Raw genomic sequence first — 22,124 nt, 5'->3', positions numbered from 1 at the left:
AGTTTGAGAGGCTCTATCTACAGCCTCTCAACAACTTATTGATTAGTTTGAACGACAAACACCTGGTTTGCCAAACTGTAGCACAAACTCTCAAATGCGTGCTCAATGACTGAGATTTTACTGAATCAACTATTTTTTAAAATTATTAAATGGACACAACTATGGATCTAGACAACATACACACAGCACAAAGCTAACAAATAAAAGGAAATCATGTCAGTGCTTTAAGAACCAACCTTTAATCTCTGTGAGAGTTTTAAAGCTTTTAGGTTCAATCTTAACTTACTAACCCTACTTGTTCTTTTAGCAATTTCATGATTTCAACATTTCTACTATTTGGTTTGCACAAATGGTTACAGGAAAATGTTTTAAACAGCTTCCTCACCTCAACGTCAATACTTTCATTTCTCTGAAATTCTTGAATAGAGAGATTATCTGGAGGTATGCTAAAAAATAAATAAAACACTTGATTTTTAAAAGTAACATGTTCCCTAGAAATGAGCAGTATTCAAATGACAAAAAGGATTTATTTTCTCACCCAGGTTAGACATTACCATTTATTTAAAAGAACAGTATTTTTAATTAAAGTTATTAGTATAATAAGGACTATACCAATTACAAACATGAATTTCTTAACTACAAAAAATGCTTGGTCCAATCCTGAATTAAATAAAATCTGTAAAATTAAACTCCTTTCAGTATTATGAATGAAAAAAACAATAAAAAGTGAGGGTATTACTATCATCTGCAGCTACAACAAAAATTACTACTGTGAGGATACCTGAATTCACTTACACTGCCAGTGACTTAAAAGAGTCTTGGTTATCTGCTGAACCCATTCACTCAGAGACTGGCCATTAATCACTAATTTGTAATAAACATAATGTATTAAAGATCTTTACATTAAAGATAGAGAACATCTAAAACAAAACAGGGCTGATTCAGACTTTCTAAAGCAGAAAATTATTCCAGCAAGATCAATGGAAATCAGTTATTCTGAGAGAACCAAGGTGAATTCTAAACCATGTGGCTCCTAATTAGAATGAGTGGTAAAATGGTATTAAACTTACAAAGCAGTGAAATATTTACTTAAAAACAGCTGAGAATAAGATGTTAATGATTGTTACAGTAATGACAGCGAAAAATTACAGAGCCAGCCACTGTACTAACAGCTTTAATTTGTATTATTTCATAAGTTTCCAGAGTAACCACATGTAGCAAGTATTATTCTCATGTAATTGACAGAAGAGGAAACTGAGGCTTTGAATGCTGGTAAAATGACCAAGAATGTACTGTAAGCAAATGACAAGGCCGCAATTTGACCCTAAACTTCTCTGGTATTTGAGCCTAAATTCTTCTCTTTCATGTTGTAAATGTAAAAGCAGTGTTATCTTAGATTTAGAGTTATAATATACAGTTTTGTATCTAGGGCTATTTTTGCCCTATATTTAGCATTATTTGGTTTTTCTATTTATAAGTATTAGAATACACACAAGCACTCGTGCACATGTACTCTGTTATGGGTACCAGATCTTTACTTGATTTAGATGTTTTTCATTCAACAAATATTTATTGAGTATCAGATGCTTTGTACCATATACAGCATATATACAGCATTGAGTTTGAGCAAGATGGTGTTCAAGATCCTGCTGTGAACAAGATGCACTTAGTCTCTGTTGCATGAAACTTGCATTCTGGTGTGCAAGTCCTAGACTAATTCTATAATCTGCTAGTAGGAAACTACAGGAAAAATTTTAATGACATGTACCCAAACTGGAACCAATGCTGGGAATTTCATAACTGCTACAACTAATGTAGCTTCACAGATCCTATCTGTATCTCTGGAGATAAAAGCTGTGTTTAATTCTAATTTATAATCAAGTAATATAAGTGTTCAGTGATACAAAAAAAATGGTGATAATGGTGGAGGTAACTGAGGATGGGCTGACTATGAATTAAAAAAAAAGCTTATTAGGAACAGACAGTAATAATATAAATGTGACAGGGATCATGTATCAAACACTGAAGTGGATCTTAAAATATTTTATGAGGAAAGAAAGCATACAAAGTCAGAAACTCAAAAGTTCACTCCTAATTCCAGCGATCAAAAAAATCAGGAAATTATTTGATGATGCATAGGTTAAGTATTCTGGTCTCAAAACTCAAACTAATGGTTATTTTTTTTAACTTATAGTTAGTATCCTTACTAAACACTTTGAGCATATCAAAAAAATTGGTTGAGCTTCTAAAAAACTGATAATTAACACAGTTTACCTATAAATTATAAGTAGAGATGGTGAATATTGCAGGTAGAAATGGGCCATATAAGATCCTTAATTCTCTAAGATGGAGGTAATTTTAAAAATTATCTTCACAAATATTTAGTTGAAATAAAATAACTGATAAAGTATGATTTGTATTTTTTGTCAGTTCTCTCTGCATGGTACATTCAAAAAGTGTAATGAGATACAATTTCATATACTATAAAATTCACCTTTTAAATTATATAATTCAGTGCTTTTTAGCATCTGCACAAAGTTGTGCCACTTCTAATTCTAGGATATTTTCATCACTCCTGAAACACATTCTGTACTTTGACCAGTCACTCCTCATCCTCTCCTCTCCCACCTGTAGCAACCATTAATCTACTTTCTGTCTTTACACATTTGCCTATTCTGGATATACCCCATAAGTGACATCATACAATATATGGACTTTTGTGTCTGGTTTCTTTCACATAGCATAACATCTTCAAGATTCATCTATACTGTAGCATGCATACATCAGTATTTTATCCTTTCTTATGGCTGAATATTCCAATCTGTGGACATACCACATTTACTTTATCCACTCATCAGGTGATAAACATTTGGATTGTCTTCATTTGGGGGCTATTATGACAAATACCACTATGAATATTAGTGAACAAGTTTTTGTGTGAACATGTTTCATCTGAATTCTTTTGGGTAGTACTTAGTGATTTTTAACTTAAGGTCCACAGACCATTTGTATGAATTCCCCCCCAGCCCAAGTGTATTCTAGAGGACAAGCACCATGTTTCAGTACTCCAAGGATGATTGAATGAACTCCTAATAAACTTCAAGTGTCTACCAGATTACAGTCTTTATGTTTTTCATCTTTAATCATGTTTTTTCTTTTTCTCCTTTCAACTATTTATTTATGATAGTCTTCAATGACGTCCAAAGCCTTCATTTTCTTCTAGCTAATTTTGATTTCATTTGTATTTCTTTGTTATTATACTGCCTTGCCAAAACAGCTTAAAGAACAAAAGAAAGCTAAGCATTATAAAGGCATGGTTATTCAAAGTCTTAGAGTGTATATTAAGTTAAAGGACTTATAAATGTTCCAAGATGAAATATGCTCAAATATTAGTATTATATAAAAACTAAGGCCTTATTATTCCAAGCAACATTCTGAAACACCCTACTGTTCAATATTACTGATGAACTTCAGTTATAGAACAAGTACATATATGACATAAAATAATATTTTGTGATTTCCAAAGTAATCAATTATTTGAAAAACAAAAAACAAAACCTCATGAAACTGAAAATGTGCATTGTTTTAAGTTCTCCTAGTGAGCACTGCCATTTTTAGCTTCAGCTAACTAATGCAAGTTTTCAATTTGAGCTTTAAAATATTTTTTGGACTATGAAATAAAAATGACCAGTCCAAGGTCAACAGGAAGTAGGTGATAGAGTCCAAAGTAGGTCATGACTTTCAATGTAGGGTATGTCTCTACTACTCCATGTAGTAGAAGGCGTAAATCTATAAGTAGAGTAACTACAACTGAGAACACTGATTCTGTGTTACTGACAGCTGAAGTCAGTATCTTTATTATTTTCTAGCCATTATACACAATTCCAAATTTAGAAGTAAATTTCCTACTCCTAGTTATTTACAGTTTTGGTCTTTAAAATTCTAGTTTAAAATATGGCTTTTTGATGGGAAAGGATACGGATAGCATCACTTTCTCTTAAGGAAAGGAAATAATGAGGATAATAATAGTGGTAGCAAGCATTTTAAAACACTTACATGCCAGGTACTACTCTAAGGAGTCATTTATTTTAAGTGACTTAACCCTCATAATGACCCTATGAGTTAAGTATAATTCCCATTAACAGATAAGGTAATGAGTCCCTGAGAGGTTAAGTAACTTGTCCAAAACATCTCAGTTATAAAGTAATATAGTCAAGGTTTGAATCCAGATGGCCCCACTCCTAAGTCAGTGCTCTTACCCACTATGCTGTCTGCTTTCTTAAGTAATATGATTTTCAACATACTCAATACACCCAAAACTTTAATGTAAGCAGGGCTGCCGTTGGGCTAAAAACTATAATGAATTATAGTACGACTGCATTAATACAAAATGACATAAGATGTGCAGTTTCTATTATTAGGCCTTTTGTTTCATTGCCTACTTTATTGTACACAAACACATAAAATTAATTTCAGAAAACTGAACTTAATAAGAACAAAGTTTGGAAAATGAAAAATGTTCAATAAGAAACCTGAGAATTAAGTAAGATGGTAGAAAGACCCAGCCAAAAGAAAACAAATAAGTTTTACTCATTGCCAAAAAACCTGCTCTAAAAGGTTATATTATTATGGGACACCTGGCTGGCTCAGTTGGTGTAGCGTGCACCTCTTGGTCTTGGGGTTGTGGGTTCAAGCCCCATGCTAGGTGAGGAGATTATGTAAAAGTAAAATCTTTAAAAAATAAATAAAAAGAAAAATAAATAAAAATTTTAAAAAAATAAAAATAAAAAATAAATAAAAATAAATAAAAACAAAATAATAAAACAACATGAATATACAGACAACTGAGAAGGAAAAAGAAAAGTTTAAATCTCTAAACCTATTTGATTCATACAAATTAATATAGCGATTTTGGGCAATGGAATCCACAAAGAAATTCAAATTTTCAGAGTTACAGATAAAAAGATAGTTTGTTTCAATGTACTTTGAGTCCTTATAATTTTCCTGCAAATACAGAGTATGCTTACATTGGTATTTACAAGATTTCTAGAGATGAGATACATAAGAAAGTAAACAAGGGGTACTTGGGTGGCTCAGTCAGTTAGGCGTCTGACTCTTGATATGGGCTCAGGTCGTGATCTCGTGGTCCTATAATTGAGCCCTACCTTGGCTCCACGCTGAGTGTGGAGCATGCTGAGGATTCTCTCTCTCCCTCTCTCTCTGCCCCTCCTCTGCTTGTGTTCTTTCTCTTTCTCTCTCTCTCTAATAAATAAACTTAAAAAAAAAAAAGAAAAGAAAGTAAAACAAAATCTGACCATTTGTGGAAACAGAAATTAGGATGTTACTACTTTCAATTTTGAAATACCAGATAAGCTTTTATACAAAATTTAAGTTAGCCCACAGATTCCTCATTCATAAAATTTAGTATGTCTTCTAATTATCCTACTCTCACTCAGTGAGGGGTCAAAAGATGATCCATAAACATAAGCCTTCAGATGGATGTCACACAATGAAAATTCCACTCTTCTTCACCAAAACTAACATATTTTTTTATTTAAAAAAATTTTTTTTAATATTTATTTATTTTTGAGAGAGAGACAGAGCATGAGTGGGGGAGGAGCAGAGAGAGAGGGAGACACAGAAACCGAAGCAGGCTCCAGGCTCTGAGCTGTCAGCACAGAGCCTGATGAGGGGCTCGAATCCACGAACCGTGAGATCATGACCTGAGCCAAAGGTGGACGCTTAACTGACTGAGCCACCCAGGTGCCCCCACCAAAACTAACATCTTAAAGAGCTAATCATGATCATCACTAATCGTATTTATTCTGGTGCAACACTAATTTATTGCAATTGTTTTCCTCTTGCGATGTCAAATGGGCAGCAGATTTAAAAAACAGATCTTCTTAGCTTCCTCAAGTTAAAACCTTAATTATGATGCATCCATATTGTCTTACAGACTTCTGTCTTAAAAACACAGGGCACCTGGGTGGCTCAGTTGGTTAAGTGTCTGACTTCGGCTCAGGTCATGATTTCACGGTTTCTGAGTTCAAACCAGGAGTGAGGCACTGTGCTGACAGCTCAGAGCCTGGAGCCTGCTTCGGATTCTGTGTCCCTCCCCGCTCTGCCCCTCCCCAGCTCTTGCTCTGTCTCTGTCTCTCTCTCTCAAGAGTAAACATTTAAAAAGACAAAAAAACAAAAAAACCACTGTAGGGGCACCTGGGTGGCTCAGTGGGGTAAGCTTCCGACTCTTCATTTCAGGTGAGGTCATAATCTCACCGTTCGTGGGATTGAGTTCTGCAACAAGCTCTGCACTGACAACGCAGAGCCTGCTTGGGATTCTCCCTCTCTTTCTGCCCCTCTCCTGCACATGGGCTCTCTCTCTCCCCCTCTTTCTCTCTCAAAATAAATAAATAAGCTTAAAAAAACAAAAACAGTGTAAAAAGCAAAAATCTCCATTGCTCATGATAATGTACCTAGTGGATAAAGGTCTACTCAGTCTTGCTTCGTATACAACATGGCAATCTTAATAATTACTTTGTTAATGAGTAATGAGAAAGATTGTTTTTAGATCACAGGTACTTTTTGAGAGATTGTCTTAATTGTAAAATTGAATGAGCTGACCTTTTAGTAAAGAGAAAGTCTTCAAAAGTATTGGCTAGTTCTGGCCACATACTGTCAAATTTTCCAGAAGAAGCATGCTGCCGGGCAACAGGTAGCCCAATAGAAAGAACTTTGAGGAGAGAAGATACTGCTAGTTTCCATGTGCTTTCAGAAGGGCAGGAATATTTCAAACTGAGAGGAACCCTAAGGGTCTGTGAAAATAAAGACAATTTAAGATATGTATTAATTAAAATATATAAATACAGCTTTAATTACTTAAAAAAACTATAGCAAAGAGAAAAAAATAAGAGCACAGGTATTTTCACTTAAAAAAAGGATATTATTTTCTAGAAAAATCAGTATTTCAGACATGGTCCTCAAATCCTACTGCCTAAAAAGATATTCTGTTTCCATTTTATAAACAATGACCCTGAATGAGTAACAACCTTTTGAACTTCAGTTTCTCATCATAAAATATAGGGATGTTATCCAAAAAGATAGGAAGAGTAAACTTAAAATTTCGCAGTTTCTCTCAACTTACTGTTACAGAATTAGAATGTTCTGCCATATTTTTCCTAGCAGAAAATAATTTGACTGATGGGGTTCTCCCATTTAAGAAAGATCAACACCTTGTATTTTTTCACTATTGGTTAGGTAAATATAACCTAAAGCATCAATACTTTGAAGTCTTATGTTTTATCTCTAAAATTCTTTGAACTTAATGTTCTACTCTAACATTTTAATGTACTTTTTCATTTTCCAAGTTATTTCAGTAAGTTTGATAATTCAGAAAGACTGTTTATTCCTTAACCCTTGCAGATACAGGAGTAAAGCATCTGAGTTACGTATAGTGATGTGACTGTGATGTTGAGATTTACTTTTTAACTGGTCAACTTTTGAGGTAGGTCACTATAAACCATTAAAGAACTAATTTGGTGGTTCAGAATGAAGTCCTCTGGCTATAGTTCTATCCAGCAACTACAAGGCTAGACTGATCAAATTCCCAGTTTCAGCATATCAGCAGATAATGTACATTAGAGTAAAAATCCTACTTTTATATAAAAATCCTAGTCTCAGAAAGATAAAGAGTAGCAGAGATAAATTTTCATATTTCAAGGTTATGGAGTGAATATAAAACTTAATTTCATCATCGTCCATACAAATTATTACTTACTCACTTCATGAACCATTACATGTTAGCATGAAATGGGCCTCCACTAAGAGATAATTAGCCTAGCCAGATCTATTCCTTTCCTTTCCCCAGGTGCTTTGGGGGAACCTGACTTCAATTCCACTTGGGATTTAGGGTAAAGAGATGATTAGCTCATTAAGCAAATCAATCTACTCCATTTCCCTGACCATAATCACTGGTTCAAGACTGGGCATAGGACTAAAGCTGGTCCAATTAAGGTTAATTTTAGAAACTTAAGAAGAATAATATGATAAGAACCACGTATATACACACACCTCCTACTGGACATCAAACCCCTTATTAGCCTGTAACTATGAGGAGAAACATGGGGTGTAATCAATCTTTGGAAAAGCAGAATGGAGAGAAAAAAAAACTTGATTTTTGTTGACACTGCAGAACCACTGGATAAACCAATCCTAAAACCCTCCATCTCTGAATTTTCCAACTAAGCATGGCAATAAATCCCTTTTATTGTTAAGGCTAATCAGAGCCTGAGTGTTTGCCATTTGCAAAGAAAACAGTGCTAAATTATACAAGGGCCAGTCTAAGTTAACATTTTATAACTCAAGGTTAGATAAAAGAAAAATATAATTAACTACTACAATTAATATTTTACTGAAATTAAGGGAATGTTACACACAGTAGATTTATGTGATTTGTACATTTTTTGTTTAAAAACATGTAAGCAACTAAGATGGAGATTGGTTTAAAGCATATACTCAGTAAATCTGTGTGGAACTGAGAAATCTGCTCTTGCTGCCACAAAGCTCACAATTTTTGAGAAAGAAAGAGTCTTGTCCAATTAATCACAATACAGTGTAGTGAGTGGCATCAAGAAAGGGCAGCATAGGAGCGCATGGGTGGCTCAGTCAGCTAAGTGTCCAACTCTTGTTTTTTTTAATGTTTACTTATTTATTATTTATTTTTAATGTTTATTTATTATCTTTGAGAGAGAGATAGGCAGAGTGCGAGTGGGAGAGGGGCAAAGAGAGAGGAAGACACAGAATCCGAAGCAGGCTCCAGGCTCTGAGCCATCAGCACAGAGCCCGATGCGGGGCTCGAACCCATGACCCGTGAGACTGTGACCTAAGCCAAAGTTGGGCACTCAACTGACTGAGCCACCCAGGTGCTCCAAAGCATCCAACTCTTGATTTCAGCTCAGGTCATGCTGTCACAGTTCTCTGAGTTCAAGCACCACACTGTGAGTGCATAGCCTGTTTGGGATTTTCTCTCTCCCTCTCTCTGCCTGCTCACACAAGCTCTCTCTTAAAATAAACAAACATTTTTTTTAAAAGGGGTAGGGGGAAGGAGTACAGAAAATAGATTATTTAATTCTTTTAACATACAAACTGATTCATGTCACTCTTCAATGGCTAAAGAATAAAGTCTGATTCCTTACAATGGCTTATAAGAACCATAGCTATTTTTTAAGACTTATTCTAGGTCCTGATATCTCCCTAAATGGAATTTCTCAAAATTTCTTTAAAAAATACCACAATCTTTTACATTGCTTAATCCTGTGCCTTCTCCCTAGCAAATCTATTACTCCTTCAAGTGTCACTTCTGTTGATCCTTGCCAAAATCCTCTGGATACTTCAGTTATTTCCTTGTCTATGGGGGATGGGAGGTGGGAACCTAACTTTTTACTCAGCACTGACTACTTGGCAAGTATCATTATAAGCTGTATCTCGAATGAGTCTCTCAATAGTTAAGACATATTAAGTGGTATTGGTATCAACCTTCTTTTATAGATGAGAAACGCTCTGACAGGTCCATTTACCCAAAATTATACAGCAGCAAGTAAACAGCAATACACTCAGGCAGGTCTATCTGAATCCACTGTGTACTCTTCACTTAGGACTTAACATACTTTGTCTGCCTTTTCTATATTCCCTTCACTGAATTATTAAATGTAAGAATTATCTTGCTCATTTTTAAATTTCTACTAGTTAGTACCTGGCAACAGAGGTGCTTACAAACTATTCTCAATGAATGAGGAGAGAATAGTTGTGATGGGATGAGTAGGGAGGGGAAGGAAGAGTATGACAAAAATCATGGGAAGGAGTTTAAAGAAGGTTAAGGGCAGTATCATAGGACAAGGAGGATAATTAGAAAAGCACACAGGATTTGAAGATTTGATCTTCTAAACTTTTAAGTCATTTCTGGAGCACCATATGAAAGTAAGCCAGCATGCAGCGGGGTGAGAGCGAGTGGCAGCTTAGATGAAGGCCACAAGCTGTTTAAAGGAATTTGGAAGGAAAGAAAAGCTGAAAGGGGATGGGCCATTTGAGTAGGAAGTAAAGTGAGAGAAAGTTCTTCTATAAAGGGCTTAATCATCTTTCCAAGGTACAGTTTATGAGACTAAAAGGAAAATGAAACAAAGCATCACCAACAAAAAAAGAGGGAAAGAGGAAAGGAGGGACACAGAGAGAAGGATGAGCTTTGAAACAGAGAAAGGCCTTCTCCATGAGGGAAGACAGTTCATATTGGCCTATAGAAGGCAAGGTTTAGGTGTGTTCTTCAAAACACAGGGAAAAAAAACAAGAAACAGACTTTGGAAGAATCAGACATAATCTACTAGAGATGAGTTTTTGCAAATGGTTGTCCATACACTAGGGAACTGGCTTTAAAAACAGAAAAGGCATGCATGATCAGTTAAGTCAATGGGCGATAAACTTCTCCCCTGAATACTCATCAACCTTGAAGTATAAGAAACAGGATACTTTGTTATCCTTTGGCAAAATTTAAGAAGTGAAAAAAGTCCAATGCATACTTACTTTAAAATATTTTTCATTAAAAAAAGAACTTTTCTTCCCATACTTTGGCTAGCTAACTTGGATGTGAATTAAAAAAAAAAAAAAAAAGAATTTTTCATACTGTAGAAAAATGGCTTCCTAAATATGATCCATGAATGTTGGAGAAAAGTCTCTACAAATAATTATATAAATATTTTCCATTATCTCAATATATGATAATATATCACTACCTATAATTTCAATAATTTACTGTAATTTCAATAATAGTATCATCATCAAGTGAGAGTATAGAAATTAAAAAAAAAGATACCTTAATAATATTCTGGAGTACTTTCTCATTCACCACTGCTTTGTGACAGGCTGTTTTTTGGTATAAATCCACAACTACTTCTAAAGACCTTTCAGCAAACGGTACATAATTCAAGGCTACCCATTCCGCCTAAAAAGTAATATTTTCACATGGAGTTAAAAATAAATGAGATTAAATTATGTTGTTTTCAAAGAGAAACCTTCTTTGTCTTAAAGTTCAGTCCTTGGTTTTAGGTCAAGATTATATCACATGCAAAGTTTTCAAAGAGATATGTACTTCATGAAAGAGTAATTTTCAGCCAGGCAAAAATTAAAACTATCAGAAAAAGCAGAGAGCATTCTATCAAGTACTGGGAAGGATGTGTTTTACTTGTTGCCAATAGGTTAGGACAATTTTAGGAAATTTAACTCACCGGTGCAAATAGTTGGATCTATTGTGATTCCATTGTGTTGCAAGACAAATAGAATGAGAAAAGTTAATACACATTAAAACTACTTTTCGGATGATGTAAAATTATTTTATGTTGAGGGAACAAAATCAGCCTGTGCATGCATTCAGAAACTTATTTTTCCTCTAAGCCAAAACAAAGCCAAAATTTGCCAACTATGGCTATCTTTGACATAAAATCCAACTACATTTCACACCAGCAGTAGACAATTTATTTAGCACACACAGATTTCTTCATTTTGTATTACAGATATTTAGACAAGATTAGGCTTAGGGATTTAGAAGCCATTTTGTAATGGGGTGGGGCAGCCAAGAAAGGACCTCTGAAGAAAAATGTAACATGAAAGGCCAAACTTTCTAGAGAACTACTTGGGAAAGGAAAGTCAAAAACAAGAAAAAAATGGAACACGGAAAAGGTTTTCCAAAAAGTGTTTCAGTTTAAACTGTTAACAGACATATGAAAGTTTATTTGTAAATGACAAATTTCTGAGATACTCAAAAGTCCATCTTAAGTGGAACTGTTAATAAGGCATGAAATCTTACAGAGAAAATATAATTTAGAGTAAATTACCTGATTATATTTTGCATTTGCAATGTGCTTTGTTTCCAGCTGTCCATACTGTGGAGGTTTACAGGAAAATTCCACAAATGCCAGTAACTGGTCAAATATAGCTGGATACATTATCTGCATGTTTTCTGGCCCTACACAGATGGCCTATAAAAGCAAAATATGAACAACAGAATGCATAATCTAAATTCCAATAAGTTCTTCACTGTATATGCACTTAACCAAAGAATCTGAAAGACTGTCCTATTTTATATAAGTATTATACAATCTTTTATAAGCCCTGAAGGACAGAGCTATTACAAGCTATTTTAAGCTATTATTGAATACAGTGTAAGCTAACTGTGTTGATCAGCTAAAAAATGCCTTTTAATAAAAAGTGTGATTTATTACTTAACAGACTAGAAAAAGAGCAAGCACTTGAAAAGGAGTCCCAGGCAGTCCTGAGGTTCCACAATCCGATCATTTGTTCAGTAATACAGCCATTAGGTCATCAAGAATGCTTCATTGACCAAGAGGATATTGACTGATACTGACTTCTATTTAAGTAATGGCATCAGTTCACTGAAATGACAGCTGATTTCTGCACTATGCTTAGTCTCCTAACTTTAACAAATAATCACGTATACCATCATTGGGAAAATGTGTGAAAATTTGTTTCTAAAAGAAATGTATATGTGAATTTTTTGACCTGGCAGTGTATATTTAATGTCTAATGTATCTGAATATACAGACTTGATTTAAAACAAAAGAATTTAAAATTTTTAATAGAAATTAAACTTATTGCTATAAATAATTTGATAAAACAGAATAAAATACATATCCTGACACTACAGATTTTAATTACTTCAGATAGCCTGAAAGTACTTAAAATGAGTCTTATATTTTCATTTTTTCTAGCAACAAATGTGTTTTCTCCTCCCATCCTTTCACATATTCCTGTTTTAATGTTTCTTTTCTGTGTGAAAAATATTCAATGATAGTATTTATGTAGTATCTAAAATATACTTGCGCTTTATTTACAAAACAAAAAACATAATCATTCTGCACTTGAATACTCTCAAAATAGATCAAAATTCAAAGCATTTCAAATTTTTAGGGAATTCCTTTAAAAAGATGCACACAACATTTATGGTTTTCCAGAACCCATGGCTTTTTGATCTGTCAGGTAATAGATTAATTTTATCTTCCCTCAGAGAAGACAGAGCCATTTAGTTTTAACTGAAGTTTTAGAGAAAAGTGTCTTGAAATATAAAGTAGATAAGCAAAGTGCTGCCCATACCTAAGTTAGATCATCCTATAAATACAATGTAAAAAAAAAAAAAAAAAAAGAAGACATCTAATACTATCTCTCAATATTTGGTTATTTTTCTCTGTAATAGTGAATTAGAGGAATCTGAATGGTATACAGCCTAAAAAAATCACTCTACTGACTGCTTCTGTTAAATTTCACTTTCTTTTTTATTAAGCTCTTGCTGAGTCTTAATTCTCAGAAGTAAATAAGCAGTAATTACTGTGAAAAAGAAAAAATTATCCTAAGTGGATTCTTAAGTTTCAAGGACTAAAAAAAAGTAAAGCCCATATGATTACCTTACAAAACTAAGTATTAACAGTTTCTCTGGAAATATCTTAGCACCAAACAATGACTTTGACTACACATTTCAATTTTCAGTGGCTGTTTATAAAAAGAAAACATACTGTATTGTCATAGCTGACTTAATAAGCAATTCCAGCAATCTTAAAATGCATACTATTGAATTGACATTTTTCAAAAAAAAACTCCATCTAAGAAAAAGTTATTGGTTTTCTTTCAGTGTTCTTAAATTTGTATATCAGAAAAAACTATAGTATGAACCTGATAACAGATTTCAGTTCAAAAGCTACGAATCAGTCAGCAAGCTGCACATTTCCTATTAGTCCAGTTTGAAAACTATATGTGAAAACAAGAACAGAAAATGGACATCCAACCTCTCCTGTGGTTCAAGGTTTCTCTTATTAAGTCCTTAAACAATAATTCATTCAGTGCCTACTTATACAAAGACTTTTTTTTGCCTCCTCAACTCAGAAACTAAGATCTATGCCAGGGAACTTGATGATACAGACAGTAACAGCTAACATTCACTCAATGTTTAACTGTGCCAAGCAGTAAATGCCTTGCAAATCCCATTTAATAAGAAAAAAAATTGTAGATTTATCATTTTCATTTTATAGATTAGGAAGCTCATGAATAAAGAGAGTCAGAAACTTGCCCCATTAAGCAGCAGGCAGGGCTTCACTGCACAACTCCCCGGGCACCATTCACACACAATGTGCCGGTGTCTCCTGGAGTACCCCTCCAACAGTCTTGATGATGGAGGCAGATACAGCGTCCAGCCATCTGACTGGAAGTTTAGTAATAAATAAGACAGATGCAGTCTCCTGACCTCAGAACTCAGGGAAAACAGAATCAAATTCTCAGGTCCCACGCATGTCAAAATATCTTGGCCAAGAAAAATTAATTAGCATACATAACTAAATCAATTTAGTGGGATCTAGTGATTTAAAAACCAAGAGAAGACTGTCACTCTGTAGCTTTGAACTATGTAAGGGTAAACGTGAAATAAAAAATGAGTTTTTTACAAAGGAAATTATCTTTAACCAATAAAAAGTTTCGTTGGAAAACTAATTTAATTATAAAGTCCCAAAGCAAGTAAATTTTGCTTATGAAAAAATTTTCTGACACACGTGGGAAAAAAATACAGAAACACTTTTACTGATAGTGAAATATCTTACTTTTTCCATTAGGAAATATTAAAGACACCATATGTCTGAATCATATTCAAGTGTTATAAAATACCATTTAGATAATTATAGAAGTAATAAACAACAGCTAGAGTGAGAATTAGTAATGCAAAATTGCATCAGTTGATACAAATGAACAACAAATAAGGCTTCCTAAGTTTCAGAATGAAGGTATATGTTGTTTTCAAAACTAGTAAAAGCTCAGAAAAAGTTCCTAGTAGTTGAAGTAAATGATTCTACTTGTTCTCACACTGCTAAAGCAGAGCTTTTAAAAATAAAATTATACAGCCTGAGTGGCTCAGTCAGTCAAGCGTCCGACTTTGGCTCACGTGATCTCGCGGTTAGGGAGTTTGAGCCCCCATCAGGCTCTGTGCTGACATTTCAGAACCTGGAGCCTGCTTTGGATTCTGTGACTCCCTCCCTCTCTGCCCATCCCCTGCTTGCACTCTCTCTCTCTCTCTCCCCAAAATAAAAAGCATTAAACATAAATAAATAAATAAATAAATAAATAAATAAAAATTAATAATTTTTTTTCCTTGAAAAGAATTTTGGAGGTTTGTTGTTATTTCTTTGTTTATAAAAACCTGAATCTAACATCTAAATGCGTGTTGTAGATTATAGACATCACTTAAGGTCTGTGCTTTGTTTTGCTGACAGAATAACTTTTCAATTCCCTCCAGGGCACTGCATAAGTAACATGTGCATGGTCAATCAAGGGGGGAAAAGTAGGTACTAACAGGCTACTTTTTTTCTTCACTGAAAATAAAAACAGCTATTTTGATTTTGATTGTGGAAAACTGATAACCCTACAATAAATTTTTTTAAACGTCAGATTCTCTTAAAATTTAAGTTTCTACACAATTTGTTTCTCTGCACAGACCACTAGGGTTAAAGAGATCAAGGTTACTGCACAGCTAGACTTCTTCCAGAGCCAGTGAAGAGGTATTCTGGTGTAGCAGAAACCACTACTTTCACTGTGAAAGTTTTCATCATTCCAGCTGGATATAATGCAATCAGCTAATTAGAAAACGATCTGCCATACACAAATCTGGTAACACATGAGTAATCAGAATCTAGTTCCATTCTAATTTTGCTAGAATGTCACAGCGACTTTGCTGGAATTGCTGGCTCCTCGGTTGGCATTTTTCTGTTTAGCAGTTTGTTTGTTGTGAATTGTGCCAACAATTACCTTGCTGGTTTAGAGAACTCTTTGATTCTGATCTGGTTTTGCCTGCTAGTTGGAATTTGCTCAATGATTTTTAGGTCTGTTTGTTTTAGTAACTTTTTCACAGTAACAAAACACACATAGGTAAAATCTATCTTTTTGCAATTTCTGTGAGAAACATACTTTTAAATTTATTCTTACTTCTTTTTTTTAAAATATAAGCTTCCAACAATTCCAGAGCTAAATTTAAGTACAATGAAAAAATACAGATATATATAATCCCATAACTTATTGATTTTCTAATTATAGAAGTACTTCACTAAAGCTGTTATTCAGAGAAGTATATACCCTCTTGTGAAGAGCTGCATAATCAAACCAAAAATGTTGGTGAATAGAAAAAAGAGGATACAGGCAGTTTCTGAAACTCTCTCAAAATAAACCTGAATTACCTTTTCAAATACATCAGAAAGCCCTAAGTTTTTAAAGTAACTGGATGTTTAGAACCTTGGGTTTATCTGAAAGTATGCATATACAACAATCTTGCTGATCCAGAATTTATCTTAAAAAATATGTGGCAAACTAAAAAACTTCCAGAGAACCACACACGTTATTGTTTAGACAGCCACTGAAACTCTATTACCTTCTGGAGAACATCTAAAGCTGTAAGCACAGCTTCTTGTAAACTTGTCAAAACTGCTTCAGTATAAGATGGAAGAATGAAAGGGGACGCGTCTGAACTTATGGGGACTGACACAGCACTATGCAGTGTGACTCCCAGCTTCTGCAAGTCGCCCATGCTGAAACCAGCCTTTATGTGCTGGTAGAGAGCTGGGAATATCTGAGTTAAAGCTGTAAGGAAAGGCTGGCTGGGGATGAAAGTCAACTTGTCAAAAGTAACAGGAGGCTTAGTGCTTTCCGATCCAATTCTATACCAGGTATTCCATGCAGCCCACCAGAGATTCAAATCTTCAAGCTCGTCAGTAACTATGGGTGGCTCAGAGCTGTTGTATCGTCCAAGTTTCTCTCCAATGGAATCTGTTCTTACAAACGGTCTGCTCAGGCCAGGGCCTGATATGGACCCTAGCAGGACAGGTACAGGTACATTAACTGCAGGTGGTGTCTCGGGCTTATCTGAGTCTCTGACGGGGGACACAATCTGTAAAATTTCCTGGAAGCTTTTCAGGGCAGCCAGAGATACTTCATTGTTTTTGCTGAGTGCAGCTGATTGTATGTGGTCAAGAAGAACATCCCATGCTCTTGAAAAATCTCCTGTATCGGGAAGAGAAAAACAAAATCTATCAAAATGGTCAAGATTTCTCAGACTATTGCAAACTTTACAATTTATTTTTCTGCTTAAATTCTTATAAAACTGAAGAAATATGATCAAGTACTAAGGTACTAACAGTGTGAATTAAAATCAATGAAACCTTGGAGCGCCTGGGTGGCTCAGTCAGTTAGGCCTCTGACTTCAGCCGTCTGACTTCGGCTTGGGTCATGATTTCATGGCTTGTGAGTTCAAGCCCCATGTCAGGCTCTGTGCTGACAGCTCAGAGCCTGGATCATGCTTCAGATTCTGTGTCTCCCTCTCTGTCGGTCCCTCCTGTGTTCTTACTCTGTCTCTCTCAAAAATAAATAAAAAATTTTTTTTAATTAAAAAAAAAAGAAAATCAATGAAACCCAAAAATCAAGTAAAAATTTTTTTTCAGATCTAGGGACAAAGGGCACCAAGAAGAGGATGAGTATATCAATGTTTTGGTCTTAAGAACAAAACTGTATAGGGGCACCTGTGTGGCTCAGTTGGTTGAGACCAATTCTTGATTTAGGTTCAGGTCGTGACCCCAGGGTGGTGGGATCAAGCCCCAGGTCGTGGGATTGAGCCCTGCATCAGGGACTCTGCACTGAGTGTGGAGCCTACTTGATTCTTTCTCTCTCTCTGCCTCCTTCCCTCACTTATGCTCTCTAAAATTAAAAAAAAAAAATTTAAATAAAAAATATTAAAAACAAAACCCTATAAATGTATATACACATGTTCACACTATTTCCTAGTTATTTCTGCCTACGGAAAACAGAATAAAAATGTAAGAGGGTAAAAACAAAAGCTTTTCAGTAACAACTTTGATTTACTCATCTACCTTTATTTAATGATTAAGATAAGATGTTCTCACTCTTAAACATATTGGAAAAGTTACAAATTATAACAGAATAATATGTATTTTTTTATTGGCCTAAGTTTTTAAAATACACTATGCTCTACTCATGAAATCTCAACTTCACGCCTTTTCATATTTTAATAACTTAGAGCTGCAGAATTCTTTTTTTATTTCGTTGTAGAATTTTCTTAAACATTTCTTCCCAATTACAGTGAGTCACCAGAAGAAAGTGCACCATAAAGAAGAGACTGTCTTTTTACAACTTTGAGTCTAAATCTGCTCCTCTCATGTGAAATGGAGTCTGCTGACCCACCCACAGCAGAGTATGGGCTGAGTGGCAGTTGTTGGCTTCCACTGATCAATCCAATCTCTTGTTCTACTCCTATGACCAGGTAAGCACATTTATGTTGAAGTTCTTTACAGCAACATGTAGTCTGTTTCTATGAAACCCAGCAAAAATGACCTTGTTCCTAGAGCAATTTACCCCAATGGCTTTGTTAACAGAATGGCTTATTACCCACATACATGCATTTAACACAAAAATCAGAAGAACTGACATTTTCCAAAGCAGGGTGACATAAGTAGGCTGTGACATACATAAATAATTAAGGTTTAAAGTCATTTCACAAAGGCTATAAATGAGTAAATTTTTAAATTTATCCTCATATTTCTGAGGAAGCAATCAGTTAACAGAAAAGCTGGAAGCAGTTCTGGGATGAAACAATAGGTACTACTCTGCCTATACAGGACAAAAAATAACACCTGGCCAGTTATATGCCTCTTCCTTTCCACGTTTTTTGTTTTTTTTTTTTATTATTAAAAATTGAGGTATAACTTACATACAATAAAAAACAGATTTTTTAAAAGTTTATTTTGAAAGTGAGAGCACGTGTGTACAAGTGGAGAAGGGGCAGAGAAAGAGGGAGAGAGAGAATCCCAAACAAATAGGCTCTGCTCATGGGGCTCAATAGGAACCATGAGACCATGACTTGAGCTGACATCAGAGTGGGGACTCAATCTCATATTTAGAATATTCCATACCACGGGAAGGAAAACCCTGTAATTCCTCTTTTAAAATATTCTATATCTAGGAAAAAGTACACATTCTAAAAGACTAGATGTAAGTATATATTGCTCATGGTTATGTTGAAAATATGAACCTTATTCTAAAATAATATAGACCATTTTCCAATAAAGCTACACAAACAGCCTTCATTTTTAAAAAACTAGATCTTTATTTATTAGGTTTTACATTTATTTATTTATTTATTTGTTTATTTATTTATTTATTTATTTATTTATTTATTTATTTTTTGATGTTTATTTTTGACAGAGTGTGAGCAGGGGAGGGCAGAGAGAGAGAAGGAGACACAGAATCCGAAGCTGGCTCCAGGCTCTGAGCTTTCAGCACAGAGCCTGATTTGGGGCTTGAACCCACTGACTGTGAGATCATGACTTGAGCCGAAGTTGGGTACTTAACTGACTAAGCCACTCAGGTGCCCCATACTTTAAAAATTTTTTAATGTTTATTTTTGAGAGAGAGAGAGACAGAGAGAGAGAGAGAGAGAGAGAGAGAGAGAGTGAGGGGGGGGAGGGGCAGAGAGAGAGAGAGAGGGAAACACAGAATCCGAAGCCAGCTCCAAGCTCCAAGCTGTCAGCCCAGAGACTGATGTGGGGCTCAAACTCATGAACCATGAGATCATGACCTGAGCCAAAGTCTGACACTTAACCAACTATGCCACTCAGGTGCCCGAGGTTTTAGCTTTTAAAACAAAGTAACTATCATGGAAGTTTTTTTGTTTTTGTTTTTTTAAGTTTATTTTGAGAGAGAGAACATGAATAGGGGAGGGGTAAAGAGAGAGGAAATGAGAGAGAATCCCAAGCAGGCTTCACACTCAGGGCTCATATTCATAAAGTGTGAGATCATAACCTGAGCCAAAATCAAGAATCCGACGTTTAACCAACTGAGCCATCTAGGTGCCCTATCACAGTCATATTAAAAATGATGCTTATTTGGTTAAAACTCAGCAAATATATAGTTAAGACTGGTACATTTCATTTTATGTAAATTTTATATGGAAATAAAAAACTAGGATTTTTATATACATTTAACATTAAGCTCTAGGAGAGCAAAAAGGATCAAACATTAGAGACCACTCTTGGTAAAAAAAGGAAAAAATGAACATAAAGAACACACAAAACTGCTGATGGAAAGAATAAATATGCTTATGCTTTAACATAAACAGGAACAAAAAAGCCAAATGTAAAATAATAATTTGTAAAAATGCAATAATATGTACAGCATGCTCATAATTTTATAAACCAGTATTTCTGTTCCATTCACTTTTCTCTACCCCCCTCACCACTATCATCAGAACTGAAGGTATAATCTACACTGGGGCTTCTCAATCTCAATATTATTGACATTTACACATTCTCTCTGCCTATAAAATTCTTCACATTTCATCTTACCCTTGCCTGATGGAAATACTACTGACCATTCAGACCTCAGGTAAAATACTGCTTCCTTAGGGAAGCTTACCTGGAACTCATAGGCCTGGTCAAATAACTATTATAAGCTTACAAAGCACCACTCCTTTGTAGCATTTATCACTGTAGCAATTTTGCATTTATTTATGTAATTACAGTTATTCCCTTATGCCCATGACAACAAAGATGTTGTGTATTTTATTCATCATTGTATCCCCTAGAGGCTAGCCCATATGAGGTAAATTACACATTTTCTCAACGAAATGAATGAAAATGTGTACGCTTATGCACACACCACAGATAAACAAAAACTGACATTAAGACTGATTATTCTTGGGAAGTAGCATTATATACAAATTTTTTAAAAATCTCCTACATTTTTCAAATTGCCTTTAAAATGAGTTACTTGTTTAACTAGAAGGAAAAATGCATATATACCTAAAGGTTGCAGTAAATATCTTCTAGTGTTAAAGATTCTTGCTACTCCGGCCAATGTTAAAACCCAGGTCTCTGCCCACTGCTTCTCTGCTGTGTCCCTTGAATGATGAATGAGAATATTCCCACCTCCAGACTCAATCTTTTCTTTGTCTGCAGTGGTAGAAGATTCCCGAACTCGGTCCAATAGATGAAAGAGAACCTGAATATTTATAAAAATGCATATAAAAATAACATAGCTTAAATAAAAGCATAGCAATTAAGAACTGTCACAACAAAAGTCACAAGAAATTATATCAGACAGATCAATCCAATATATTAGAAAAAATAGAAGTATTATATTAAGTTTATACTTGAAGTTATAGAATATGAAAAATGTTTTAATTTGATTGGATATTTTCTAAGACTTGTTGACGTATCAACAGAGCATCTATGGGGTAATGTGTAAGAAGGGACTGAAGCTAAGGAATTCAGTCCAGGCAAAAAACAGAATTATAGAAGACATCTAAATAGAGGTTATAACTCAAGTTTCGGGACTAGATGAGGGTGCTTGAAAATATCAAGCAGGAAGTGTCTGGGACTTGGAGAATGTTTACATTTAAAGCGTAGATTCAGGGGAAGGAGTTGAAGAAAAAAAATAAAAATGAAAAAGACAAGCAAAAGCATTCTGTGAAACAGAAGCCAAGGGAAGAGAAATTTCAAGGAGAAAATAGCCAACAGTATTAAATGCTACCAAAAAAAAAAAAAAAAAAAAATGAGTAGGATAAGAACTAAACTTAGGGCGAACATTTTGGCAATTAGAAGACTACCTGTGGCCTATGAACAATTTCCGTGGTTCTCAAAATATGGTCTCAAACCAACAGCATAGCATCACCCAAGAAATTCACAGACATGCAAATTCTCAGGCTCTGTGCCAGGGGGATCAAAAAAAATCACAAACTCCGGGGGTCTGGGGGTGGTAAGACTTCAAGGGGACTCTGTTACTAAGGTTTAAGAGGCTTTGAATTAGAATAATCTAGAAATCATATTAAAGGGTCAAGAGAATGCAGGGGAGGTGAGGAAGGAAAAAAAATCACTGAGAATTAGGCAGCAAGATTAACAATAAAGCTGTTTAAAATGAAAATAGGAATCAGAGAAAATATCAGTTTGTTTTTTAAAATAATAGTAAGGGAGACTAAAGCATGTTTATGATCTGAATAAGAGCCAATAGAGCTGAAACAGAACACAGGGGAA

General features: G+C 34.8%; 1 protein-coding gene across 4 annotated transcripts in view; it reads right to left on the bottom strand.

Annotated features, from left to right (window-relative positions):
• Positions 1-22,124, bottom strand: part of MON2 (MON2 homolog, regulator of endosome-to-Golgi trafficking) — a 117,622-nt gene that overhangs the window by 13,752 nt on the left and 81,746 nt on the right. For 3 of the 4 annotated variants that reach the window (XM_015079515.3, XM_053226447.1, XM_053226448.1), the window contains 7 exons: positions 20,895-21,093; positions 16,457-17,085; positions 11,877-12,020; positions 11,271-11,288; positions 10,859-10,987; positions 6,622-6,812; positions 386-446 (listed from right to left, as the gene is read on the bottom strand). In XM_015079515.3, the coding sequence (XP_014935001.2) occupies positions 386-446; positions 6,622-6,812; positions 10,859-10,987; positions 11,271-11,288; positions 11,877-12,020; positions 16,457-17,085; positions 20,895-21,093 (1,371 nt within the window). The remainder of the gene's footprint in view (positions 1-385; positions 447-6,621; positions 6,813-10,858; positions 10,988-11,270; positions 11,289-11,876; positions 12,021-16,456; positions 17,086-20,894; positions 21,094-22,124) is intronic. The other variant, XM_015079517.3, reaches the window with a different exon arrangement.

Source organism: Acinonyx jubatus, chromosome B4 (assembly GCF_027475565.1).
Source record: "Acinonyx jubatus isolate Ajub_Pintada_27869175 chromosome B4, VMU_Ajub_asm_v1.0, whole genome shotgun sequence".
Classification (NCBI taxonomy): Eukaryota; Metazoa; Chordata; class Mammalia; order Carnivora; family Felidae; genus Acinonyx; species Acinonyx jubatus.
Note: the sequence above shows the minus strand (reverse complement) of the source record. Positions and strands in the feature narration are given on the sequence as shown.